The 27,999-nt window shown below is 54.6% G+C and overlaps 1 protein-coding gene across 1 annotated transcript in view; it reads right to left on the bottom strand.

Moving 5' to 3' along the window:
* Csmd2 (CUB and Sushi multiple domains 2) overlaps positions 1 to 27,999 on the bottom strand; it is a 535,133-nt gene that overhangs the window by 330,810 nt on the left and 176,324 nt on the right. Inside the window, exons 4-5 of the mRNA XM_076862996.2 lie at positions 24,416 to 24,610; positions 13,720 to 13,927 (exon numbers count right to left, since the gene is read on the bottom strand). Of these exons, the coding sequence (XP_076719111.2) occupies positions 13,720 to 13,927; positions 24,416 to 24,610 (403 nt within the window). The remainder of the gene's footprint in view (positions 1 to 13,719; positions 13,928 to 24,415; positions 24,611 to 27,999) is intronic.

The raw sequence follows: 27,999 nt of genomic DNA, 5'->3' as shown, positions 1-27,999 counted from the left end.
CTACTGTAGGTGACACTCGCAGATGTCTTCATCATTCCCATCTCAGCCTTCCACTTGAAAGAGGGATGGTAGGACCTCCTCCCACAGCGTTTCCTAAGGATTAGTGAGATCGTGCACATGAGCCCCAGAACAACGCTGGGCGCACGGCAGCTTCTTAGTGTGGTGACAGTCTTCCTAGCACTAAGGCAGGAGGGAGGCAGGAAATCAGAGGCTCTGATAGCAAGGGCTGAGGCTGGGAACGGCTGGCCTAGGATCTGCAGAAGGAACCGGACAGGAAGGCTCGGCAGAGAAGAGCACGTAGGTGAGGTTCCATTTCTTCATCTGCGAGGTGGGTATTGCTGCTCTCTAACTCAAGATGGAGCGAAGATTCAATGCAGCAAGATCTGTGAGGTCATTCAACCTATGTGATGGCCTCCAGTCCCTCCAGGCAGGGGACAGAGATTTGCCTGTGTGTTTATTGATTTGTTATCAAAAATAAGTCTTACTAGGTATATGTGTGAGGGACGATAGGATGTGTTAAGATCCATCTATTTGGAGATATTTGGGAATATCTATAGATAGACAAATATCTCAAAATAGTTACTACAGTGGAACCAGGTGACCTGTCTGTCATCTCTCATAGTTACCCACTGCTCCCTGAGATGTAAGCCACATCCAGAAAGAAATCTATAGCATGATCTCAATTATATGCAGAATCTTAAAATGAAGGTTTGATACATATTACATATAGAATATATAGAAAGAGATGAAACAGAGGTAGTAGCTGGGAGCAGAGGCCCAGGAGGCTGAGGCAGGAGGATCGTGAGTTCACAGCCAACCTCAGCAAAAGTGAGGCGCTAAGCAACTCAGTGAGACCCTGTCTCTAAATAAAATTCAAAATAGGGCTGGGGATGGGTTCAGTGGTTGAGTGTCCCTGAGTTCAATCCCCGGTACCAGAGAGAGAGAGAGAGAGAGAGAGAGAGAGAGAGAATAAAACAGTGGTTGCCAAGGAAGGTGGAGGGTGGGGACTGGACAGGAAGTTCCAGGCTCCCTCAGTTCCTGGTTCTCCCTGCGGTGCACACTGGGATCCCAAGGGAAGCTTTAAAACACAGCAAAGCCTGATCCTACCCTGGGGGTTCAAGTCCTGGCTCAGGGACCTACTGGCTGTGTGACGCCTGCCCTGGGGGTTCCTGGTTGGAGTCCTGGGCACCACCTTTTCGCCCTGATGGTTGTGACTGGGGTCAGAGCTGCACGGATCCTGCTAGATCCTCTCTCCCTCACCTTCTCTCCGGCCCAGAGGTGGACATCAACCAGCTCTTCTGCTTTCCCCGAGTTGCCCCTCGGCCATCCCAGAAGAGGAATCTAGAGAAGAAGACGAAGCCGCGTGCAGGACTGGCCTTGAGGACAGAGGCTGCGGTCTGAAGGTTCATGGGTCCCTAGAGGTCACCAAGCTCCTCCCGCCCATGGGAAGTCTGTCCACCTCCCTGACTGCCTTTCCTCCTCTCTGTCTGGGGTTTGTGGGCGGGGGCACAGAGCGTATCAGGACTCCTGAGGGAACAGGTTGCTGGCAGGTGGGTTCTGTCCCCAGCCCAGGGTGGATGGCTCGCGCAGTGCCCGTCAGTCCCTCCCTGGCCCCGCGCAGGAAGAGCTGAAGCCAGCGTGGCTGCAGAGCCCGACATCAGGTGCCAGACAGGCATTCACTTAGCAAACAGGCTAATTTTAACCTCTGCCTCCCAGACCAAGACTCTTTTGAAGGAAATGAATAAAAAAGAAAGTGATATTTAGCACATTTCTATTTCTGGGCTCCACCATCTCTCTCTCCCAGGTTGCAAGTTGGAGCCTAATTGATTTCTTAGTCAAAGGTGGGAGGGGGGCAGGGGAAAGACAAAAAAGAAAAACAAACAACCAAGAAACCTCACCTGGCTCACGCTGCAATCAAAGCTCTCCAGTTCCGTCAACTGCTGAGCATTTTCTTTGTTTTCTTTTTTTTTTTTTTTTTAAAGACTGGCCAAATGACTTGCATAATTTAAGATTTTTTTTTCCTTGCACTGATCAGCCTTCTCTGGCCAAGCAGTTTGATGATTAATTATTAATCAGACTGTTCAGGAGGAGTAATCAGCAAGAGTCACTGCTAATTTGCAAATGTCCCCCAGGAAGGTTATTACTTAAAATACTTGGTGGAGGGGCTCCACGCTCACCTTTGCAGTTAGCCACAGGACATTGCTACTGGTCAGGCGGGGGCCAGATCTGTCCTCCTGACAAACCAACCCTGGAGACCTACTAAGTGCCAAATGCCTAAATAAAACAAGATGGTGTGATAGAGAATAAAAGGTCACTTTGGACTTCATGGACAGGGATGGGGGGATTTAAATTGAGTTCTGTACCAAAAGAGCCAGGTCTTACAAACAAACAAACAAATAAACAAGAAAACCTTAAGGAAGAAGACTTGAAGACCTTGTAGCAGGAGTTCCTCAGCCAGTGCAGAGGCCCAGGGAGGGAACTGCTTAGCCTGCCAAGGGTCAGGTTGAAGGAGAACATTACTGGGGTAGAGGAACAGGTGTGAATGAGGGACAGGAAGGAAGTCAGAGAGACAGACAGGGGCTGGATAATGCAGGGTCTTGTAGGATTTTATGCTAACTGATGGGAAGCTGCTGGTGGGCTTCGAACAGGGAGAGACCCAACTGGATGGCTAACAAGTCACGCTTCCTGGATGGAGGGTGGATTACAGGAGCGGTAGAAACAGGGCGTCAGGCACTGAAAACATGTTGGGGGCATAGAGTGTGCAGAAGCAGTGCCTCTTGGGAGTAGGTAGATGTGGGAAGGCAAGGAGAGAGGAAAAGACGATGGTGGACAGGGGATGAGGAGGCCCACTTCCCATTAACCCGGACGTCCACCAGTGCATGAATGGATACAGTAAATATGGTATGCACATGCAATGGAATATTACTTAGCCTTAAAAATCAATAAAATTCAGGCACATGCTACAACATGGGTAACCTAGAAAACATTATGCTACAAGAAGTAAGGCAAACACAAGAAGAGCAATCGTGTGGGACCCCACTTACAGGAGGTAGCCAGAGAAGTCAGGTTTGTACAGAGAAAGGGGCACGGTGGGGAGCGATTCTTTAATGGATCTGGAGTTTCTGTTTGGAAAGGTGAAGAAACGAGAGTGGCCCTCAAATAACCAAAGTGCTTATTACCACTCAATTGTACACTGAAAATGGTTAAAATGGTCCATCTTATGTTACGGCCGTCTCCCCACATTGCGTTGGCCGTGCTCATTTTGAGACAACTGTTAATATCCAGGGAGCCAGAAGACACCTCAGGGCTGGAAATTTAAATGGAGAGCTACTGGCGTGAAAAGCCAACTCGCATTTGGTTGGCTTTAGGGAAAGGCTGGGGGTGGAGATGGAGGGGGATGAACAAGAAGAAAAAAGATGTGGAGCAACAGTGGGGACCTCGCTTTGAGGAGCTGGGATCGGAAACGCCCAGAGAAAGAAGAAAGATGGAGAAGAGGAGGGTCCCAGGGCCGGGCAGCAGGGACCCCGGGAAGGACACCCAGACGGGCAGGGAAGGACTGTCAAGGAAGGCAAGCAGGAGAGGGTGAATCTAGGGGGAAGTTTTGGGGGAACTGAGACTGGAGCACAGGGGAGGCTTGGCCTCCGACAGGAGCAGGACTCTCATCAGCAGACACACAAGGTGTCGGGGGAGGCGGGCTGGCCGGGGCCTTCTAGCAGCTTCTCCGCACCTCCTGGCTCCCGTGCAGCTAGACGGGACCACGCAGCCGTTCCTGCCCAGTGAACTGTGAGTTAGAAGGTGGTGCCTTTTATCTGGAGCAGGAGAAAGTGATGATCCCGCTCTGGGTTGACCGTAGCACTGGGAAGGCCACGTGCTCTAGACTGTGCAGTTCCCGGGTGGCAGAGCCCCCTTTGTGCCTGGGTGCCCACCTGTATAGCACGGAAGGTCAGAGCCACTCCCACGGACCCATGACAGTCACGTGACCAGCAAGAACTCTTCCTTTGCGACCCGGCTGAGTTTTAGGGTTCATGAACTTCAAAGAAGGAAGCGGCAGGATAGGAGGCTGGGGTGGGGGTAGGCAGGGGCTAGTTCCAGAAGGCTCTTGTGTGCCCTATCAAAGGCTTGCATTTTATCCTGTTAAACAACAGAAGATGATGGAAAGTTTCCGCCTGGGGCTTGGTGTGTCAGAGCTGCATTTTAATTAAGCCGTTCTGGTAGCAGTGGGGGAGATGCCTTGGAGAGAACCAAGATGCTGGGAGGCCACTGAAACCCACAAAGAGAAAAGGATGCGGGGTCCAGGGGGCTGTAGCAAGGGTGGACACGCGAGGTGTAGGAGGTACCCCGGGTGATCCAGCAATCAACTGGCTGGCACGCGATTCCCAGAGGGCTGGATAGCTGGGTAGAGGGCCGGGCCATCAACCAAGAAAGAGCAAACTCCAGCTACCCTAGGGTTCCCGTGTGAGTGAAGGGGGGACAAGCTGAATTGGAGACACTGGTGGGACAGCAAGGTGGGGTGCCCACCAGGAAGTTGGCGCTGTTGTTTGGTGCTCCGAGAGGAGGCTTGGTGAGGGGCCAGCCGTGGGGGACCAAACAGGCAGGTGGCATCAGAAACCATGAACGCAATAATGAAGACCCAGGGGGACACGTGGCTGAGCAGGCACAGAGCCTCGGAGACACCAAGGCACAGAGAGGAGGAAGGGAGGGTCCGGGAGGCACAGGAAGAATCCGTAAGGGGAGGATAAAGCCGAGAAAGGACGGCTCCCAAAGGAGAACCACTGTCAGCATGAGGTATTGCAGAAAGACTCGTAAGAGGGGCCCAGGAAGTGTCTTCTGGAGTCGGGGACAGGAAGGGGCAGTGTTTGGGGCGGGGATGGTCTCTGATGATGATCTTATGGGAAATGGCTTTCGGGAAAGGCTGGGGTGGAGATGGAGGGGGATGAACAAGAAGAAAAGATGTGGGGCGCCAGTGGGGGGCCTCGATTTGAGGAGCTGGGATCAGAAACACCCTCTCGTTTTGCTCAGATGAACCCCGAACCCTGCCCTGCCCCGTCCCTGGTGTTGAATTCAGCCGTGATGGCTCTGACATCGCATCAGATCATCCGATGCTCTTTTCCTGGGTGAATCCTGCTCCCCTGGTGAGCCTGGGGGTGTCAGACCCCAGCCCCTGGACAGGGATCGCCGGGATGAAAAGAAAAGTCTGTTCTCGGGGAGAGAAGCAAGCGGGGCGTTAGGTCGGTCTTAGGAATCTGGGAGGAGCCTGCAGGAGCACGAGAGAGGAAAACCCAAGTCAAATAGTGCGTTAAGTTAAGCCAAGAGCGAGCGGAATGAAGGTTTGTGGCCAAATGAGAAAACAGAGACCTTGAACATTCTCAATGAACCAACATGGCTCCGGAAGGCAGGTCTTGCCAGGATCCGGGGCTCTGGAAGGACCCAGAGCAGCTCCTTCCATCTGCCTCAGCTGCAGCATCAGGCATCTGGCAGCTCCTCGGGAGAGGTCGAGGACGGCCTCTTGCTGTCTGCTGCCCTTCACAGCCCTGGCACAGGCCTCCACGCAGATGCCACACTTAGTACCAACCTGTTGCCTGTGGTCGGGCCCACAGGGGGCAGGCCAGCTGCCCACCTCGGCTCCCCATGCACAGAACGGCCCTGACCGGAGCTCTGGCAGAGTTGCAGACAAGGCCGGCTCTCTCCCTGCCCCTCCCAGGTCTGGCTTAGGTTCTCTTCCTGGGAGCCAGTTCCCATCCACCCACCGAGGCAAGCAAGTCCCGCTGCTACCCCGTGGAGGACACAGGAGCCCCAGCCCTGGCCCTGCAGATGCGCCCGTGCCCGCCGCATGCCGGGGCGCTAATCCTTTCCTGCGGCTCGGCTGCAGAGCTTGTAATGCTATTTCCAACTCGGAGAGATACGGGAGATGAGATTTTAAAGGCTAGTTATTTATGGGCTGGCTCCTGATGGATAGAACAGAGGCGATTTCATGGGCTCCATCAGCAAGAACGGTTTCTTGGTGTGGCTTAAAGCGTCTTGATGTGGCAGGGAAGGGACCGGGGCATCCCAGAGCCCAGGGAGGGAGGTGGCAGGATCCATCCACATCTCAGCTGGAGCAGGCCAGTGGCTCCCAGCCACTCAGGGCTCAGCCTCCTGTGTCATTGAACAATGCAGGTGTGAGGGAGCGTCTCCGCCCGCCCTGGCCCGACCTTGCTCCTAGCATTCACAGAGGGTGACACTGCAGAGGACCAGCCTAAGACACTTCTCAACAGTTAGGTCTCGGCCTATATCCTGTCCCCTCAGTGAGTCCCTCTGGCCCTTCATCTTGTAGCAGAATCTACGCTAGTCTCATTCCACACCCTGCTCATCTCTCTCATCGCGCTCGGTGGAGGTATTTCACGTTTGTTCGGTGATTAGTGCGCAAAGCTTGGTGTCGCCAAAGTAGATCATGAGTCCCACAAAGGCCCGGGCCATGTCTGTATTCCCAGTGCCGGGCCCTGTCCGTGTCCCCAATGAGAGAAGGGCCCCAGCAGTTTGAGTGAACTTTGATGGACAGATGTCGGCCATGAAGACGGAGATAACCAAGTGCCCTGAGGGAGGGTGGAGATACTGCTGGGGAAGATGAGGACGACTCTGCACGGTCACCTGGAACACCAAGCTTGGGGACAGAGCTACCGAGTTCCCCAATCTTCTCCTAAGGGATGTGCATCATGGCCAAGGGCAGCAGTGCCCTGCTTCCAGCCTCAGGGCCTTCCTGGCCATGACCTTGACTTCCTCATCAATGCCCAGTGTGTGTTGGAGACGTGGTCCTCTGTTCAACGAGCAGGCCAGCAGAGATCGCCAGCCAGGGCCGTGGGACACGCCCTGGACCCTCCCCAGTCCTCACCACTCCTTCCCCACGAGCCCCCAGGCGCAGCCGATTCTGCGAGATGTTTTGATGGCACCTTGTCCTCCCTCTCCCTTCACAGCTGCCCTGGCTCAAGGTCAGATCAGCCGGAGCCTGGGTGGCCACAAAAGAGACTTACAGCTGGTTTCTGGCCCTTGTGGTGTGACTGAATCAAAGTTTAGAGTGGTCATTGTACTTCCCTGCTGAACACCCACGGTCGCTTTCCACAGCCTGGGAACTCGCTCTGCCTCTGAACGTGGGCTGGGTTCTCCCTGACCTGCCGGTCCTTTCAGGCCTCCTGTGCTGCCCCTCCGGCCTTGTCCCCTGAGCCTAGCTTACAGCTCCCCTAGCCTAGCTTACAGAGTCCCCATTCATAGCTGGACTCTGTCCTGCCTCACACTGCAGCAAGATGGCTCCTCAGTTCAAGTCAAAGCTCAGCCCCTGGGAGACTCATGCATCCGTGCCTCCGTCACGCTGGGGAGACGGACACATTCTGCAGGACCATCTGTTTCCACCTTCCTAGTGCCGGGTTCTCCTGGGTGGGACAGCCCCTACTCCTACTCCCAGCTCAAGGTCGGGGTGGGGTGTGCTATCATGTGACCCAGGTCTGGCCAATGAGGTCACCTTCTGGCTCCAGGGTGTTGAGGCATGGGCATGTGACCCAGTTGTGTCCCATCAAGGTTTAGCTGGGAGTTTTTACAGGAACCATCTGGAAAGACGCTCCCTTCCAGTTAGGATTGCTGAAACAGAGACTTGGTGGACGTGGATGTCACCTTTGCCGGCTCGTGGGGAAAACCTGCCTGAGAATGCAGCTGACACATAGGACAGCAAACCCTTGGGAGGGGGAACAACATTATTTGTATACCTTGATCCAGCAGTACCTGAAGCCAATTCCTGGGCTTTTCAGTTACAGAAGGCAACACATTCCCTCCATAGCTTAAGTCAGTTAGAGGTGGGTTTCTATTTCTTGAACCGGAAGACTCCTGGCTGTGACATTTGTCTTTTCATTCCCTGGGGGATCTTCTCTCTGCCTCTTAGAAAAGTACCTAACATATGATATTATAAAACATTGAACAATATTCTGCCTCTTGGCTCTGAGTGTGAGCTCCAGGGTCCCAAACAGTGCATGGCTATTACATAAACATTAGTGGAGTGAATCAATGACTCCTTAGGAACCCAGACTGTGTCTTTTGTCTCCCCAGCACCCAGGCGAGCCTGCTGCATCCAAGGGTCTCAACAAACGATCATGGAGAATAAATAGGGAGAAAGTAACAATGAACGTAAATAATCTAAGCCGATGGTTTGATAAAGTGCACGTGAATGAGCAAATAAGCAAATAGTTATTATTAAGAGATCCCCGTTGGCACGTAATTCGCACTCTAACTCTATCTGCATCTAATGGCTTCTGTAAGAAATTTCTAGTTAAAAGTCACGGAGATCAAATGTTTCTAGTTGGCTTAAATTCCTAGTGTGTAAAATGCCTCATGATTAAAACAAGGTCTTTCAAAAGGAGAACGGATCTCACTAGCAAAAAATTCAAACTGAACGTCAGCTTTTGCCTCCCCACCTACAAATACGAAATCAAACAAGCGAAGGAGAACAAAGTGAAAGAACTCCTCCTGGCTCCCAGGAGGTGAAGAGGTGGGGCCAGGTGAGGAGGGTCAGCCATGCGCCCCCCGGGCTGGCTGCTGGATTTGGGTGGCCCAGCTGCTTCCCAGGGAAAGGCTCTGTCTGAAAGCAGCCTGCGGGTCCATGGCCCAGGAGCCGACCCGGGAAGCGCAGAGGGAAGGATGGGCTCTCTCCTCCTCCTCTCAGGGACAGGGAGCTGCCTGGGCTCAGAAGTGGACACCAGGGCCCCTGGGAGGGGTGTGTGGTGGGTGCATCTTCCCTGGAGAATGCCTGGGACCGGGTCCTCTCCACCCAGCATCCCAGGGACCAGGGAGCTCCCACTCTCTGGCAGAGAGAACCAGGCAGCACCTCTGCAAGACTCTCCTCCTACCCTGTCATCATCAATGTCACCTTGGTCCCCTTGCCGAGGACTGGCTCAGATGCGGCCTCCACCCAGGGGCCTTGCTCTCCTGCCTGGGATAGTGTCCTCCTGTGAAGCCTGCAATCGGCTCTTTTCCTGCTTTCAAGGTGCTCAGAGGAGGCAAGTCTGTCACCTACAGGACTGTGGGGTCTAGGTCTGGGGACATAGTGAATGGGCAAGGGATGATCATGTGATCATGTGATGGGGGTTTGCATGGTGGGGGGTGCACATGGTGGGGGAGCCCAAAGTTCCTTCCCCCACGTGGGACGTCTTTGCGGGCCCTAGAGCCATCCCCGTGTCTTTGGTTGTGACTCTGGAACAGCCTCAGTGGGTGACTCTGGGCTCCTCTTGCCCACCCTTACGCAGCGGGTCCCCAGGACAAGCGTGGCTTGGGTCTGAGTGCAAGGCAGGCCCTGGCTCACGCCTGTCTGTCCTGATCTAGGAAGAAATTGCCCCTGGAGGGACAAGGAGACGGGAAGGCCCAGGGGGACCTTCAGCCTCAAGGCCAGAAACAGTGAGGGCCCTGGAGGAGATGCCCCCCACCCCGTGTCCACAGGCTCAGTCTCTCCTCTCTGCTCCCTGGGGTCCCTCAGGGCAGGGGGAGAGCCCGGGCTCCCAGCCCTGCACCAGCAGCCAGGGCCACCGGCTCTGCTTCCCTGGCAGAGCAGCTCACTGGCCAGGCAGGGACTGGGCGGGACAGAGGGGTGGCACTTCCCACCATGAGCCTGCAAGTTGCAAAAGCTCTGCCCCCCACCCCACCTTCTGACCTTTGCAAGGGCGTCCTCCACTCTGACCCAGGGACGCCCCCACCAGTTCCCAGACCCTTCACTCAGAGCTGGGTCCTTCTGGGCAGCCACGCTGTGCCTTTCTGCCTGGTGAGATGCCACCAGGTGTGGATGACAGCCTCAAGGACACCACTGAGAAGGGGACCCACGAGGCTCAGCTTGCTAGAGATGCCTGCCTTACCCCTTTTGCCTTAGAGATGAGCCCTGAGCGCTGATCCCGTCCCAGGACTGTCCGGCCCGTGTGGGGCCAGGCAGCGGCTCGCTGGCCTAGGGCTCTCAACGTGGTGGCTTGCAGTTACGAGCCCCGTTGTCAGATGTGGAAACTGAGGCCCAGAGAGGTGAGTGGATATCCCAGGATGACACAGCCACGGGGCGGACCTGGGTTTCCAGGCCATGCTGATGACCCCCGGCCTGTGCCCCGCTCCACAGACGCCCTCTGCCGCTGGATGCCTAACCCCAGGGGGACGCACTGGCCCCATGTCCCATGTTGTTAGAAGGGATGTCTGTCTGTCTGTCTGTGTTTTTTCTTAGCCCAGAGGAGAATTCAGAAGAGACTCAACAGGAGGAGGAGGGAGACGTTCGGGCCAGCGGCTCCACTGACTCCACCAAAGCAGAGGTGGCCCCAGGGACCCGGAGCCCTGTATATTCAAGTGACCTCCACATCTCTCAGTCCCAGCCCTCCGAAAATGTCCAGGGCCTCGTGATGGACGTTAGCAATAGGACGGTAGTTTCCTCTCATTTGGGGGAAGGAGTATGCTCAGAACCATCAGAGGGAACCGAGTGGGTCAGAGCAGAGCAAGGAACAGGCCACCTGCAGAAGGGTCAGGTGAGAAATCTGGCCTCTCAGTTGAGTTGAGTGAACCAGAGACAAAGTGTGTGTGTGTGTGTGTGTGTGTGTGTGTGCACGCGCGTGCCCGCTCGGGTGTGTGTGTGTGCGCGTGCGTGTGTGTGCATGTGTGTGCGTGCATGTGTGCGTGCGTGTGCATGTGTGTGTGTGCACGCGCACAATGCCGGAACACACCCAGCTTTTGCTCCTGGTCAATGTCACGCACACAGTGCAATTCACATAGGGAGAGTGACTCGAAGCCCCAAGGGACTCTCCAAACATGCCAGAGCAGCCAGACTCAGCTCTCACCAAAGCAACAGCCTTTTCCTGTCTCAAACATGCTTGGCTGGACTCCTCAGGCCGGCATGGACCACCAGTGGGCACATGGGCACCACAGGGCTCTGGTGACAGGCAGGCACTGCTGTTTATGTGGGCTCTGGGGCCCATCATCCTTGATGTCAACACGAGGTGACCAAGGGACTATTTCCTGCCACATTTTGGCTGTGGGTGGTCTTTTGTTTTACAAAATGATGTGCTTGTAGAGTTGACGGGTTTTCTTCTACGAGTCTCACTTGGCAAAATAAAAAAAAAAAAAAAAAATCATCCGTCCTAGGTTTCCACGACTCTTTTACTAGTCCTGCAGCCCCCATTAAACCTCTCCCGAGGTTCCCCACTCGAGGGAGGCACATGGTGTGGACACCGAGTCAGGGACATGGCCCGCCCCCTTCTCTTCTGGACCCGCTACCCGCTGCCCGGTACAGGACATGCAGATTTTTTTTTTTTCTCTCTCAAAGGGGTCCCCAATTTCTCGACAGGTAAAGGGATGCCCCTCTGTTCGAATCCATCTTCTCCAACAGGATCTGTTGTCTCTCTCTGCCTCGGCACAGAACTCAGAACAGCCTGAAGTCTTAATGCGCACAAATAAAAGCAGTCTGCTTGTAAACCCGCAGCATCGGGTTTTCACAGGGAGCCAGGGATCCATAAAGGAGAGGGGCTGGGGACAGCGCGTCCCTCCCACCCGGCCCAGCCTCCATGTCGGTTTCCCGTAATTGCTCTGCGCATATAAATTAGAACAACAAATGCATCCTGCCTGGGATGGTGACACCAACCCTGTAAATAATTATAATTTAATCTTATAGCAAAGAGTTCTGAATGACTCCCCCAACGATTTCCTCTGCTTAATGCCTTCCCCACTGAGTGACTTAATAGGAAAAAGAAGACTCTTTCAGATTTGTTTCAGTGGAGAAGCTTGGACAATGTGTAGACTCACCCCTGGGGGTGCAGGGGCCGTGGGAGACGGTGGGACCCACCGATAAACAAGTGAATCAAACAGGGCTTGAGCCTGGGTAAGAGGGGACCGGTGAGAATATCCACCTGGGCACCTCTTTATACAGTAAAAACAATCCAACAAGACATCTGAGTAAACTATGCCACAGTCTTAAAAGGGAATGACACACAGCCATGAAAGCCACCACCAATGGAGTGTATCCTTGTGTGCTGTTCTGAGAAGACAGGTGTTAGAATAGGCCTAACCCGGGGGAGGGTTGGAATCCCAGGTCTGTACCTTACTAGCTGTGTGACCCCAAGCAAGTAGCCTAACCTCTCTGGGCCCTGTTTTCCTCATCTGCAAAGGGAGGAAAATTATGCAACCTATTTCATAGAATTTTTATGGAGAAGAAATGAAATTTTAGCTAGAAAGAGCTTAGAACTGGCCTGGCACCTATTGGTAGTAAATGCTCAATAAATGATACATTTATCATGCCTTTTATAGTTTGGAGGGCATCTGTAACAAAATAGGAAAAATTTTTCATGATCTCATGCCAAGTTAAAAATACATGACTACAGATATATTAAGATCATAATTTTGTAATATCAAAATACATAAATATAAAATATTAACATTGCCAGCTAGCTTGATCTAGGCCAGGCAAAAAAGGACCAAGGGGGAATATGACAGAATTTTAATCATTGTTATTCATTTCTCTCTACCTCCGTAGGTTTTCTGTTTGGTCTTCCTTTTACAATTTAAAAAAAAAAAAAAAAAAGTATTTTACCAAAAGAGGCAGGGGTCGGGGGTCTAGGGCAGGGCCCCTCACAGGGACTCTAGTGCACGGGAGGCTCGGCTGACCTCTGACCCCACTCCCTCCCAGCTCCGAGGCGGATTTAGGGAACCCCGACCTCCAGAGGGCAGAGCCAGGGGCTTCTCTCCACCTCCCTGGGGAGGAGAGGAGCGGCCAAGGTCTCGGGGCTGCATCAGGAAGCCTGAGTTCTCCTGGGTACACTGGTTCCCAAATCAGGGTCTGTCCTTGGGCAGAGTCCATTCCCACAGTGTCCCTCTAGGTCGTCAGGCGTGATTCCTGTCCCCGGTCCTGTGATCCACCACAGCCCTGATGCCCAGGGACCCCACCTTGTCTGACCCTGGCCCCGGCCACTCCTGCTTCTCCCAGCATCGTCTCCGACACCCCCTCTGCAGCAGAGAGGCCACAAAGTCCCTTCCTAGAGCACATCTGGACACGTCCTTGCCTGGGCTCCTGACGCGCAGACAGAGCCTCACACGTCTCATCCCTGGGACACAACCACAGCCGTCCCAGGAGCCCGGGAGCCCTCCACCCGACAGGCAGCTCCTCAGGCCAACCTGGGCGCGGGCACGTCTGAGTCCACATCTGGGAGACCCCAGGCAACCCAGGCCGCTAAGTCCTCAGCCACCCGTCTCCCTGACCCAGCAACGTCCCAGGATGTCCGTGGGACACACCAAGGGCAGCTGGCACCCTTGGCAAAGCTGGTGGATGTCTCTGTGCGCACACCGACACACAGCACCGCGCCGCGCGCCCCAGGGCCCTGGGCGTGGGAAAGCGATCGCCCCGGAAGGTTCTGGTCCCACGGTGGGACCTGAGTCTTAGACCAATCTCTCAATGAAACAATAGCTCAGGTGGTGTCACCGAGACCCCGTCCGTGTCCTGAAACCAGGACACTTTAGTCTCAACGCAAGTCACTGAGCCAAGGCCCATCGCTCTGCATCAAGGACACGCTTCGAATCAGACGTGAAAATCGCTGTTAAAATTTACCCGAGTTTTAAAAACACGGAGGGGTTTCTCATCAGGACGAGACGGAAAGGCTCCAAGCAGGAGTCCAAGGAACAACCAACTGGCCGCGTCCTGGCGCAGGGCCAGAAAGCAGAGCGCAGGTCGCGCAGGAAGGAGCGGGTGCTTACCAGAGGGAGGAGCCCTCGGTCCCTGTGACCTCCAGGAAGTCGTACCCGTCCTCCAGCTGGAAGTCGATGAAGACCAGGGCGATGGTGTCCCCCAGCTCGGCCAGGATGGTCCACGTGCAGTCGGCGTTGTTGTGGTACTCGGAGGGGAAGTGGGGGCTGGAGATGATGCCACTTTGGCCCCGCAGGGTCCCGCCACACGCATCGTCCGCTGTGGGCACAGACAAGAGGTTCAGGTGAGAGGTCTGGTCCCCAGGACCTGGCACTCGGGCAGAAAGGGGCCCAGAACGTGGCACACAGACCGTTCACACGGGATCCTGGCCCGAGGGGGCAGAAGAAAAGTGGCTTGGGACACTTCCACATCCCTTCCTGGGTGCTGGGCACTGTTGGGAGGATCTTAGATACGACTGTTTGTATAACAGATAAGGAAAATCAAAGCCCAGAGACGTTGAATAACCTGCCCAGCGTCACACAGCTGATGGACGGCAGAGCTAATACCTGGACCCTCTCCTAGCAAGCGCTCTGTTAACCATGATCCCACACCGCCCCACCTGACCAGGAGGGAGCAGAAATCAGCCACCGTGTTGATCTTGACTGCGGGAATAGACCGTCTCTTCCCACCAGATCTTAGGTGGGATATTTGATAAAACAGAAATTCAACACAATTCAACAGAACCCCAGGGCACTCGAGCCCGACAGCCCCCCTCCACCTCTGCCGTCTCCTCCTGCCCTGCCCCCACCGGCTGGGACCCAGCCTTGTGCACGTCCCGACCTCCCGCACGATGGGAAGTGCTGAGGATTCAGTTCAATAAAACAAGAGCCACTGCCCCATGATAAAGTCCACTCCATGGCCAATAAAGAAACTCTGGCAAAGGAGGTGGTGACAAGAGCAGAGGGGATAGGTGTGTCCCATGGGGCATAGACATTTTGGAAGGGGTGGGTCAGAAAAATGTCACAGAGAAGTTGATATTTCAGCCAAGACCTGAAGGAGGGAGAGAGGACCATGTGATCATCTGCAGGAAGAGCATTCCCTTAGTTGGAGCAGCAAATGCAAAGGCCCTGGGGTACAGAGGCCTGCACTGTTGAAGAACATCAAGAGACCTGAGAGGATGGAGCAGCAGGAACAGGGAGGAGAGTGGCAGGGGACAAGGCCAGGGAGGGCTGGACCAGGAGGGCCTCCGAGGTGCCTGTGAGGACATGGGCTTTGACTCACATGAGAGGAGAAGCCAGTGGAAGGTTCTGAGTGGGGCAGTGTTAGTGGAATCCCTGGGGCTGCTGCAGAGAGCAGACGGCTGAGGCGGAGGCAGAGAGCAGGGTGCCCGGTGAGGCCTCTGGGAGGACGCAGGTGAGGAAGGATGGCTGGGGACCAGGAGGTAGCCATGACGTGCGGTCAGTGGCTTTGGGGCTGGCAGGACATAGTGCACCCAGAGCCACCTGCCTCGTGGCCTCAGGGCCAGGGCGTCTGGGACAGAGGGAAGGATACGAGCAGGCAGCTGGGGTTGGCAGGGCCTCCTCGCAGGCAGGGAGGTGGGACGCGGGTGGGGTAGGAGGAGAAGAGCTGCCCGGCCAGGGCCCTTGAGGGTCCAGACAGGGCCGAGGTTCTGGCTCCTTCTCTCCTCTGGCCTCCCCCACCCCATCCAGCTGCCCAGGGCCCAGGGAGGAGGCCCGGAGGGGAGGCAGACAGGTCGGCCCTGCTGGGCTCTAACCCCCGTCAATGGCCCCATCCTGTCCCTCCTGGCACTCTCCCCTGGCCTCTCTGCAGGAGCCCACAGAGCCTGGCCTCTGAGGCAGTGCGTCTCCCGCGGATGTGAAAAAGTTCACCCTGAGCAGCTGGGGGGGGGGGGGGGGCTGAGCCTCGGGAGGCAGGCAGCCAACAGGGGCCTCGCCTGCGTCGCTCCCGCGAGCACTGGGCCTTCGGGGGCCAGCACTCCGTCAGTCGGGGACAGTCCCAGCCACGAAGCCTTGAGAAAGGACAAGAGCGTGCCGGAGGCTCCCAGGCGACAAGGCCGGGACGGTGTGGGGCTTGGGGAGCCACTTGTCACCCACCGCAGTGGTGCCCGAGCTTCGTCGGGGTGGACTGGGAAGGGAGGCCTTGGTCATGCTGGCGGCTGGGGTCTGCGGTGTGGTGACGAGGACCTGTTCTAGAAGGATGACTTTGGTCCCCGAGTGATGGCTAGATGGCAGGTTTGGGGGTGGGGATGGTGACAGGGAGAACAATGAGGGGGTTCCAGCCATCAGAGCAGGTGGTGGCCGAGGGGTAGGCAGGGGGCAGGTCAGGAGGAGTGAGTGGGTCCCCAGCAGGGAAGAGGGTGGAGATGGGGTTCCAGGGTGGCCTCTACCGTGACTCCCTGGGGTTTGGTGAGTCATCCTGAGATTTTTCAACTTCCTGATTTTAGCCAACGACTTCTGGACAAGTGTTGGGCGCTTATGTCCCTCGGACCAGAGCCACCATTCCACTGTGAAGATGCCCACCCGTGCCTCCTGGGCCCTTCTGACGCCCTGGCTCTGGCCCCATCCCGTTTGGATTCAAGAGGCAGTAACAGCTGTCGGGCCACTTCCTCCTTCTCTAAACAAGGCACCGCATTTCACGGTCACAACTTCGTAGTCATAAAGTACAACCTTCATCCGACACCACAGTCCTAAAATATTCATCTGCACTCTCTCCTCCTCTGGCAGGGGGCCCGGGGCTCCGCCAGGAAGTCATGCATATTGCGAGGGGCAGGTGTAGTTTGCTGATAGCTGCCTTTCCAAGTTCATGACTTTACTTATGATTGGCGCTGGGCTCTACTGAGCTCTCTCCAGTTAGCCATGATTTTAGAAATCACCCCCTGCTGTCTGCTGGCTCCACCACGGCCCTCAAGGTCCAGGTGGCCGCGGAGGAACCGGGGCGTTACTCAGGCCCCTCCAGGGCTCCGTCTTGGACACAGGGAGGTTCTAGAGTCCTTGGCTCTGGGCTCTGTCCATATTCTCCCCCCTGGGACTCCTCAGCCTCAGAGAAGAGAAACAGCCGGGAGGCCCTGGGAGAGGCCGCCATCTTGAAGCCCAGGGGCAAGAAGGAGGGAGATGGGGAGGAGAGATCCAGAGCCACGGCCTGCCCCTTTGCTCGAACTGTATGGCACCAAGTCCCTGTCCACACTGGGGGCCCATAACCTGTTCAGCCTCCTCAGTCCCCTCTTCTTGGGGACTCTGGTGTCTGCCCCTTTATACCTGGCATTTATCAAAGATACTCTTTACAATTAGGAGATTGCCAATCCATAAGAACATCGCCATGACCCCTGGGCTCCTTCCTCAGATACTACCGTCCTTCTGGGGCGATGGACAGAGACAGGCCTTGACTGTCGAATATGCAGGGACAGGGCATCAGGCGGAAGCCTTCACCTGCATTTCTCCTTCAACTCTCCACCTGCTTGGGCAGACAGGCACGTCACCCCATTTTACAGACGAGGAAATGGAGGCTCATGATTGATTAAAAAACCTTCCTCTGGTCACATAGCGACCACATGTCAGAACTGGGATTTGAACCCAGGACACGGACCCCAGAGCTCCCCCAGTACCCACCTGCTTCTCTGCCTCCCGGGGCTCAGTCACCAGGATGCTGACCCAGAAGCTCCTGATCAGGTAGAGGTGGCTGAGCCCCGGGGCGAGCCAGCCTCGGCCCAGCCCCCGCCCTGAAGCAGCCCCCGCCTAGCAGAGCGAAGACCTTGGTCCCTTTCCCTGGGGCTCCCCTCCAAGAGCTCCCAGGGCAAGTCAGGAGGAAAGCCAAGGGGACCAGTCAATCCCTGGCCTGGCGGACCCTGCAGGGGATACATGCACCAGAGCCCTGGACCAAGGGCTGGAGCAACTCTGGAAGTGGATGTCGCTGTGAGTCTCTTGCTGAGGGTCACAGGCCCCCACCCCGGCCTGCAACAGACAGCAGTGGTCAAGGTCATAGCTGGAGGACACTCACGGGGGCTGGATCCTGGCCCTGCCACCCGAGCAAAGCTCCTCACCTCTCCAGGCCTCAGGTCCCTCTCTCAAAATAGAGGACGGTGATGCCCTCATCTCTTAGGGCTTCTGTGAGGTTTAAATTAGATAACCCAGGGTCTGGCCTACCGCACCGGCCAGCAGTGACCGTGGCAGTAGCAGTCACAAGGACAACTGACCCTCACTGAACGGCTGCTGCGAATGAGGGCCTCTGCTCTGTGCATTTATTCACAGGAAGCCCAGGTCCACCTTCCGAGTTCAGCAGGGCTCTTGCTCCCATGGACAGATGAGAAAACTGGGGCACAGAGAGGTTGCATAACTGGTCCAAAGCCGCCCAGCCAGAGGGGCAGGTGGCAAGGCTGGATGTGAACTCAGGTGACTTCAGATTCCGGTGGAGAAGTGGTTCTGTAGAAGAGCAATGGTGAGGGTGGTGGGCGGGAGGAGAACTAGCCATGTCACTGCTCGCACAAGACCCTGCAGTCAGGGGCCAGCTGGGGTCCAAGCTCAGAATAACTCCAGGTGCTACTGCGCCAACAGGGCGTCCGGCATCTTCCCTGTGTGACTTAATCTATGAGCGCAGCAGGCCCGGCGTGCAGGTCCCTTTGCTCTGTGCTTGCTGTCTGGGGTCTCTTATCCTCCCCCAGAACTTTCTAGTTCAGGACTCCCTTGAGTTGCAGAATTAACACCCCCACCTGTCTGTCTCATGGACATCGCAAATGTTACCTGGACAGACTGAGCTACCTGTCCCTGTCCTGTTTGTGCCCACCCAGCTGGCACTCCAGGAAGAGCCTTGTGGTCAGTCTTGTCCTTCTGCCCCCTTATTATCTATATCTGACCACTGGCAAGGCCTGTGGGCTGCACCCCAAACCACAGCCCCAATCTATGCATGTCCCTCCACCAAGGCCACCCGGGACTGAGTGCATCGTCTCCCGATCGTCTCTTCACGATCTCCCTGTGTCTCTACAAGCCCTCTCCCGTTAGCATCCACAGTCATCTTTGTTCAAAAGTTAAGTTGAATCAGAGAGACAGTCCCCTCTCTCCCAGCTGCCTCCTGACCTTAGAACCAAACCAGCTCCTCGCTGCTTCACGCTGCTCTGCCCTCGCTACCCGGCCCCCACTCTGCTTTTGCCGCAGGAGCCTGTTTTCTGTTCTTCTAACATGTCGGGCTCCTTCCCACCTCAGGGGCTCTGCACTTTCTCTTCCTTTGGCTGGGAATGCCCCTCCCCAGGCCTTCACATAACAGGACCCTTCTGGTCCTTGAGGACTCAGCTCCTGCATCCCTGCTGGTGGCTCCATCGGGAGCTCCTTCCTCACCACCACTACTTCACTTCCTTCCCGGTTCCTAGCCCCAGGTTGCCTGCAGGGTCAACTCCACGAGAGCGTGGGATTCGATCTGACTTGATCAGTACTGCAATCCTCTGTATCTAGAACTATCGGGCACAACATGAGCTGTTAGTAAATGCGGACTGATCGATGACCGTCTGGCACGTGGTGGACACTCCAGAGAGAGTTGTCAAATCTCTGAGCGAATGAGTGAGCCATCAGATCCATCTGGCTGTTCCTTCTGTCCCAACTTTAAAACTCAGAGAGGTTTAGCAGCTGACAGGTGACCACACAGCTGAGTTGCAGCAGAACCTGGGCTGTCTGGCTCCACACACGGTCCATGCCACCAGGGCACCACCGCTCGTCCGTCTCTGTTTCTGTAGATTCCTCCCTCTGGGGCCAGAACATTTGGAATGCACGTCACCGCAGCTTCTGCAGACCAACTGACTGTTTGCCCAGATCTGGCTGAGCCTGCAGCGCTTGCTGTGAGTCTCTGATGCCAAGCATGTCTTGCTCTGGCCAGTTTCTCCGACCATCTGCCTCTTGGACCCTGGCATATCTGAATTCCCCTTCTTCCTCACGAAGCCCTCTTTGATCCTAAGCCAACACCCTTCAAAAGCCAGAGGCTGATTGCTGAAAGCACACAGTCAGTCACCCCTTCCTAGGGGTCCAAGAGGTGCCACCAGGCCCAGGACCTCCCCGGGACCTCTGACTTTGCACATGTGCCCAGAGTGTGACACACACAAAGGGAAGTCACGGCTCCTGCCTCTTGCCCTCTGCCAGCTGGACCAAGCCTCAGTGGGCCAGGACCCTTGGGATGGGCCTCCTGGAGGCTGGCCTCACACCTGCTCTGCCCCTGGTCCTGTGGCTTCCTATTCCCCTCGTCCCTGCTCTGACCCCAGCCTGGGCCCACCTTTCAGCGAGGCACATAGAGCATCACACCAGCTCTCCAATGGACTCTGGTGGCTTTGGTGGCAAAGAGATCATGTCACTCAGAGCTGCTGGCCGGTGGGGTAATTTGGCCGGGGATCTCCCTCTTGGGCATGTCTGCCTGTGGGACCCTGGCGGGGACTTAGGCCCATCCAGCCATTCCCTCTGCAAATATTTACAGACCACTGTCCAGTGGACGGGTTGATCCACATGGATACCAGCCCTCAAGAGTCCTCCGAGAGGAGAAGAAAGGCCAAGAGGCTTTCAATCCTTCTGGAGCGTGAGCCCCTCAACTCTGGCCTGACCGTGGGCCCTGGGACGAACCCTGCGCTCCAGGTGGCTTGGCCTCCTAGGGAAGAACACCTGAGAACCGCTGTCAGAAAAGCGCTGGCACTACTGAGGGGGCTTCTCAGGGCGCCCCTGCGGTTTGCTGCCCAGTAGGACACAGAGATGCCCCAGGAGGAGGGCGGGGCCCTGGCACTGGGAGCAATCGTGTCTTTCCTCAGCCTCTGAGCAGAACCCCACCTCCGCCCTGGATGGCAGGGCGCCTCCGGGGTCTGACGCCTTCTGAATGCCAGGCTCTCCTCCTGCTGGCGCCCTGGAGTGCTGGGGAGGGGTGCTCTCCGTGCAGCTCTGCGGGGAGCTACTTAAGAGAAGACAGAGTAGAGAGATCTGTGGGACTCTCTCTTTCTGATAGGTCTTGGGCTCCACGCGAAGGAATCCGAACTTGACCCTGTCAGTGCCAAAGAGCCCCTGGCGAGATTCTCAGCAACGGGTGATGGTGTCAGAAAGTTCACTGCCACTGTGGAGGACGGACCGGGTGGCGTGTGGGCCTGAGGACGGCTGTCCACAGAGGGGCGCTGGCAGGGAGGCAGGCGGAGGGGAGGAGGCCTCCCAAGGAGCGCCAAGGGGTGGTGAGAGTAGGCAGCTCAGGGGGCAGCAGCCAGTGATGCAGGAAGGAAGGACGGAGCCTGAGGTGCCCGGATGTGCCAGGCTTGGCCACCTCGGGAGGGGACACTCCTCACCACGCTGGGGGAAATGGAGTCAGGGTGTGGATGTGCCAAGCTTGGAGCGTATCCCAGAGGGGGCTCTGGGGAGTGGTCAACTTCCACATGGGCTGAAGCTTCGAAAGTCAGAATCAGAGCTGAAGAGAGGTTCCAGACAGGGAAGGAAATTCCCAGAGCAGAAGCCTCACTGGGCTCCCAGCATTTGAGGGAGGGGAGAAGGTGGGGAGAAAAGCCAGGGTGGGGGCAGGATCATCATCAATTGAGAAGCTGGAAGAAAAATGGAGAGACTAGGACATGGTCGTGCCACCCCCACGGATCACTGGTGCAGGGAATGCAGGAGACGGGTGTCTTTCCACTGAAAGACCAGCAGTCACTGCCATGCACAGGCACACAATGGAGTGTGGGGATGTGATCAGACCTGGGGAAGAGCTCCCTGGGAGGGCATTCACAAGCTGTCTCTGAACTCAAGCGAGAAGGGTGCTATGATTGATTGATTATGTCTGCCACAGGAGTGGGAAGAAGGGGAGGGGGTACGCATGCCAAGGTGGCCCTCCTGGCTTCTCTCTGGCTGGTGAGGTTGACCGAAAGGATTTTGGCAGCCAGCCCCAGAGTTCCTTTCAGGGTGAGATCACTCATTATTCAAGAAAATGTCCCCCTACACCTAATCAGCTTGGGTGGGGAAGAGGAAGATGTAAGGAGGTGGCAAATCCAAGAGGAAAATGGGCTTCTGTCTAAGCAGTGGATGGAAGTCCTGAAACAGGGTCAAGTATGGCAGGTACGAAAGCAGAAGGGGCTGGTAGAAGACCACAGGGTGCAGTGCACACCGAGGGGACACTGGAAAGGCTGAAGCCAGGGAAAAGCTGGCAGGGGCCGGGGCCAGGAGACTTTCAGACTCAATGGTGGCCCTTTCCTTTTAAGTCATTTGCAAGGCCGAGCTGTGAACAATGCTTCAGTAACGGGGGCACTGCTTGCAAACACCTTTGTGCTTTGGTTTGGTTGGGTTTTGTTTTTGTTGTTTGGAAGACGGTGACTCAAGAGAAGTGGACCAAGTTCCCAGCCAGGGAAGCGAGGTATGGCCGGTCATGAGTTCAAGGTCCAGAGGAGGCTAAATCTGAAGAGGATTCCTGAAGGCATTGGGAGAGAGTGTGGATTAGGGGTGGAAATTCTCCTGAACAAGACAGCCTCTCTGCCACTGACCTGGGACTGCAAGTGCCACTCTGCAGAGAGTGATGGAAAGTGAGGGGAGGAGACAAACCAAGATGGTGCTTTCACAATTTGCTGAGCCATAGGGGCTGCGTGGTGGACTGCCATAGTGGGTGTGGCATGGAGGACTGCCATAGTGGGTGTGGCAGTTCTTCAGAGTGGATTAAAAGTTACTTTGATGCAGTACGATGCTCATCTAGATACATATTGCATATTTAGTCTGGCTTGAGCAAAAAAGCTGACGTTTCTAGTGGCACAAAAAAGCTGTGGCTTATATTTCACAAAATAAATACACAATTTCATCTGCTCTCCTATTTCCTGTTCTATGGGCATATCACAACCCTGACCTATCCAGAACGTTAAGGGTCATGTCCTCAGGGAAGGCAGGGCATGGCACGAGGTGCTCTGTGGAAGCACATACACCTGCTTCAGGCTGAGGTTAGGTCCCACTGGGCCTCACACCTGTGTGTAGGGCCAGGGTCCTGCCCAGTTGGTTTGGTCACTCCTGATTTTCATCTCATGAAAAGAGGAGTTAGAAGTAGGATCTGAGAGGACGGGACTTAGGAAGGCAAGAATGGAGACTCTGGTCCCCTTGGGATCCACCAAGAAGGATCAACATGGCTGAAGCCAATTCCACTGGCTGAAGAGGGGTAAACAAACTTGAAGGGAGGTGGCAAATCAAATTGGTTGGTTGTGGTCTGCCTGATGGGAGGGAATTCATAGCTGTCTCTGAACTCAAGCAAGAAGGGTGTTCTGTGATCGATTAATTAAGTCTGCCATGGGAGGGGGAAGAAGGGGAGTAGGTACACATGCCAAGTACCGCAGATCCCTGGTGTCAACACCAAGAAACGTGTGCATATGGCGGCGGAGGAAGCTGCTTAGACTCGGAGCTAGTCTTTTGAGAGTAACTGCATAAGAGCTTCCTCCAAGAGGAAAGTAAAACTCAAACCAAAGGAAAAGCTTCTCCTTCCAATCATCGCTGAACTCTCTGAAATATTTCTCCTAGGCCGTTATTTGGGGGCTCTGGATCCATGGAATGAATGTAAAGGTGAGAGTTTAAGAAGAAAAGAAGGATCAGTAATGCCAAGGGATGTTGGGAGGCCAAGGAGCAAAAGATTTAAAAAAAAAACACAAAAAACTCCTCTCTGACCTGGTTGCATGAGTAGAACACTGGGGGCAAAGTGCCACTCTGTAGAGGGTGATGGGAGGTGAGGTAGGGAGACAAACCAAGATGGTGCCTTCACAGAGCTGAGCCATGGAGGACTGCCATAGTGGGTGTGGCATGGAGGACTGCCATAGTGGGTGTGGCATGGAGGACTGCCATAGTGGGTGTGGCAGTTCTTCAGAGTGGATTAAAAGTTACCTCGGTGCAGTAGGATGCTCATCTAGATACATATTGCAGAATATGCACTTGTGCAACATTATAGGAAGAAGATGAAAGAAATACACAAAACTCATGGTTAAAATTGACAAATTTTGTTTCTTTATGTTTTGCATTGTCTAAGACTTTTCAAAACAATTTTATATCATTTTCATCTTTAGATAAGAATTGGAAATTGTTTTAGAAATAAGCTTGGCTATAATGAGTTTGTGGAGGGGGACGATTAGGGATAGGCTGGGCGTAGGATGCCCATTGTCCCAGCTTGCCTGGGACTGAGGGGATTCCAGGAGATGGGAGTTTCAGAGCTACAAATAGGAAAACTCTGGGTGAATTGGGGTGAGCTGGTCACACTAGCTGGGTGGCTTTGCTCTTTGTGGGGAGATGTTGAGGTTAACAGGTTTTGAACCTATTTGGAGGCTGGGAGGAAACAACCTTTAAATAGGGAGAGAGGTTGAATTTCTAAGAAAGGAATAATTGCCCATGCAAGGTCTGTCTGAAAGCTGCTGGAGAAGCCATGCAAACGCAAGAGGAGGGATGGTCTCCAACAGGAAGGAAAAGAAAATGATGTCCCTCTGTGACAGGAGGACTCTCATCATTCCATGGATCCAGGACTCCCAAATAACTCTGCAGGGCAGAGTGGCTAAAAATAAGCTTGCTGATGTAGGGAAGGAAATCCTGGGAGCTCAGGAAGGGCTGAGAAGCTCCTGAGACCTGGAGTCCCACCCCAAGGACCCTGGATGCTCCTCAGATTGGACGAGCCACAGTGGGTACGCCATGCCCTGCTAGGGCAGTGAGGTAACGTCCCCCCGCCACCCGCCCAGAGACTGGATCTCATGGGAAGCTCCTGCACCCCCTCCCCGCTCATGCCCTCAGACTCTCTGCGACCACCTACCTCTGCAGGAGGGCAAGGGGAAGTCCCACGTGGCACTGTTCTCGGAGCCAGCGTGGCAGGTGAGCACGGCGTGACCCTCAAGGAAGAAGCCAGGGTTGCAGCTGTAGCGGACCTTGTCACCCAGGTTGAAGGTTGAACCCTGCTGGATGCCATTGGGCAGCCTCCCTGGGTTCCCACACGTGTGGCTGGGGAGAACTGTGAGGAGAGGAGACAGCCAGTGGGTTAGCGGGAGGAACCACGTGGACATCTACATTTTCTGCTTTTTCTAATGTGCTGCCCTGGGTGTTGGGGTGTCCGTCCTGATTACCGGGGATGTCATCCCAAGGAAAACATTGTCATTGCTTGGGTACAGTTGCCCTGATTTCAGACTCCCTGGAGGGGGCACAGAGCGTTGCACAGAGTAGTTGCTCATTAAACCCAACGTCCTTTCCCCTCAGCCGAGGGGGTCCTGTGGTCCAGTGGGTCTGGGGCTCCAGCTTTGGTTAATGCTGGAATAAGCAGTGAGGGGAGAAGACAAGAACCTGAGTTTGCATCAGCCTGATCTGTTTAAAGAGAAAATTGGGAACTGGGGAACACGGTGTACAGCAACCAGAGCCCAAGCCATCGCCACCAGCAGCAAGTTCACTCTCGTTAACCAGAGGAAGAGTCTTGTTAAGGATGCGACAACAGTGTGACCTGGCAGCTAGGAGGGAGAGAGGATGCAGCTCTTCTGTGCCTGGGTGGCACCTGTTTCCTGACCCAGCTCCTTCTGCCTTTGTCCCCAGAGCTGGGACTGCCAGTGCCCCAAAGATCATACACCCCCTCACCACTCCAGGACAGTCCCATCTGGCAAGGACGAGGGGTCTCAGCCCTGCTCAGACCATGGCTCAAGTGAATCCACTGGATAATGACTCATCGTGGGCATCTCTAAGAGGAGGGAGGGTACCGACTCCAACCTGCAGGGCCCAGGTCACTCCCCCACCTGACAGCTCACCACCTGTGGGACACTGAGCAAGTCTCCTAACCTCTCTGTCTCCGCTTCTCCTTTGTGAGACGGGATCATGGCAGCACCTTCCTCAAAGGCTCACTGGGAGAACTAAGTGAGCTCATGAATACACAGCACTTAGAGCCTGGTGCACAGTGGGTAGACACCAGCACCCTGAGCTCCCAGGCCCGTCGGAGGTCTGCATGGCTGAAGGCAGGTGAAACGTTATGGGAGGATAAGGACAAGGCAGGTTTCCAACCCCCAGTTTAGGAGTCAGAGATAACTTTCTGGAGGAGGTGACATTTATGTAGAACTCTGAGAGATTAGTAGGAATTAACAAGGCCAGAAAGAGTGTTTCAGAGCTGTGCAAAGGTCCTGAGGCTACAGATAAACTAAGGGATCAAGGGACCTAGAGTGAGAGGGTGGAGTAGCGATGATGAGCAGGTGGAGATGGCAGGTTGGGCTCTAAAAGGCTCCCTGTGACGCTGCCACTGGTGGCTGCCAACCTGGACCTGCTCTACCCTCGATGATCTCAGAACCCTCCAAAAGGCAGCCTGCCCTCCTTCTTCTTCCCTGGGAGGAAAAAATCTTGGGACGAAGCAGCTTGGTACCGAGGGAAAGGAAGCCTTTGGATCATCCTGCTCTGGGTCTGGAAATAGGCGCTACCACCACCTTCTCTGCATGACCTTGAGTCACGTGACCTCGAGTCACATGACCTCTTGGAGACTTAGTTTCCTCAGCTGAGAAAGGAGTGGTTGAGGTTATGACAGTAGATACTCCATGGCTCCCACAGTGCCTGGCACACGGTAGCTCTCAAAAGATGGCGGATGTTCTCATTCCACAGGGCCACAGAACCCTGAGGGCAAGGGCCTGGGCAAGTGTATCCTGGGGACTAGCACGGTGCCTGGCACTGGTAAGGGATGTATTTGTGTGTTCATTAATTAGTTATTTGAAGAGTTGCTCATTAATTTATTATTTTCTTTCTGCAATAAAAATGTATGGTGGCCGCCTGTGCTTGGTGCTGGGAAAACAGCAGAGAACTTGGGCAGAGCAGGTATCTGTCCTCAGAGGCTTGTCTTTTTGTTGGAAAATCTTAAGGACCAGAGATCTCTTTCTTCTCTACCTCTGACAAGTGAGAGGAGCAGATGGAAGGATTCACCTCTATCATCTTGTCCATTTGCCTGGCTGAACATTTCCCATGATCCCCTGCTTCGGGCCCACTCAACATTTCCCATGATCCCCTGCTGCTCGCTTACAGCGGAGGCAGTAACGATAGGAATGTGTGAGTCCTGGGGACAGGAGGAGTGGGTCAGTAAACATTTGGAGAAGAAAGTAAGCTAAGTTGAGGGGAGGAGACCACCAGGGGAAATGGGCTGAGAACTGGTGTAGAACTAACGTTTCATTTTCTGCAACAAGACGCGAAGACCCGATTTAATTAAATTACTAATGTCAAATTTTTAATGAACCTGCTTCTGCTTTGGGCTTTCTTCCTTCGAAATTAATGACTGGAACGTCGCCTATAAATAAAAGTCGATTCTTTTTAAAAAGTCACTCTCAAATGCTTACTGCTCTTTACTTAATGAGCTGTTCATAATCAGCCCACTGTGACCTAGGTGTGACAAATGGCACCCATGGCAAACCTCACCACTTTCTCCCAAGCTCTGATCCCCAGAGGCTGCACGGTGAGCGGAGCGTGGGATTCAAAGAGATCCAAGTTCAAATTCCAGTTCATCTACCTCTGGCTGAGTAAACTTGAGCTGTGACGTTCGCCTCTCTGGGCTTCGATTCTTCATCTTCCTCTTTGGATAAGGACCTGGTCATATTGGATAGGGCACATCCTATTGACCTCATCCCAACTTGAGCATCCGCAAGACCCATCTCCAAATAAGGTCACAGTCACGGGTGTGGCCGCTAGTCTCCAATGTGTCTTTTGAGGGAAAACAGCTCAACCCACAGAGGGTTGTTGTGGGGATTAAGATTAGATTTATAATACCCACCGCTGAGTGTCTGCTGTTTTCAGTCCCGATTCAACAGTTATTTCCTAATCCCCAAAATGAACCCCGTAGGAAATGTATTGTGCTCACCTAATGGGTGAACACCCTGGCACAGAGAGCTCAAGGAACCAACCCGCTTGCAAAGGCCACCCAGCTAGACAGTGGCAGCACTAGGCTTGAACCTAGGTGTCTCCACCACTCAGTACCCTCAGATGGACTGTGCCAAGGTGTACCAAGCACATAGTAGGTGCTTACTAAATGAGTGTTTTCTTTCCTTTTGCATCATGCCCGAGACCTGGATGAGATCAAGGGCAGTTACCTGATTGTCCAGATTCAATGGTCTGATTTTTCCAGTCTGACTTGCCAGTCCTGTACTTTTCTTTTTAATAATGTCAAGGGCAACATTAAAAGTGTGGTCTTTTGTGGCGTGTCTAATAAGCAACTTGCTGGACAGACAGAGGAGATTGGAGATAAGCCACAAAGCGGAGCTTTTCTAAGGTGGAGTGTTCTTTGATTCTTTTTTTTTTGTTTTGTCCGTGTGTTTCTCGCACAGATATTATAACTGTTCATGCTCTTCTGTCTGGAAAGCTTCCCTTTGATTGCTTACAAAATGAAAAGTGGGATAT

Source organism: Callospermophilus lateralis, chromosome 7 (genome assembly GCF_048772815.1).
Source record: "Callospermophilus lateralis isolate mCalLat2 chromosome 7, mCalLat2.hap1, whole genome shotgun sequence".
In the NCBI taxonomy this organism is placed as follows: domain Eukaryota; kingdom Metazoa; phylum Chordata; class Mammalia; order Rodentia; family Sciuridae; genus Callospermophilus; species Callospermophilus lateralis.
The sequence above is the reverse complement of the archived record's forward strand: the minus strand, read 5'-3'. Positions and strand labels throughout refer to the sequence as shown.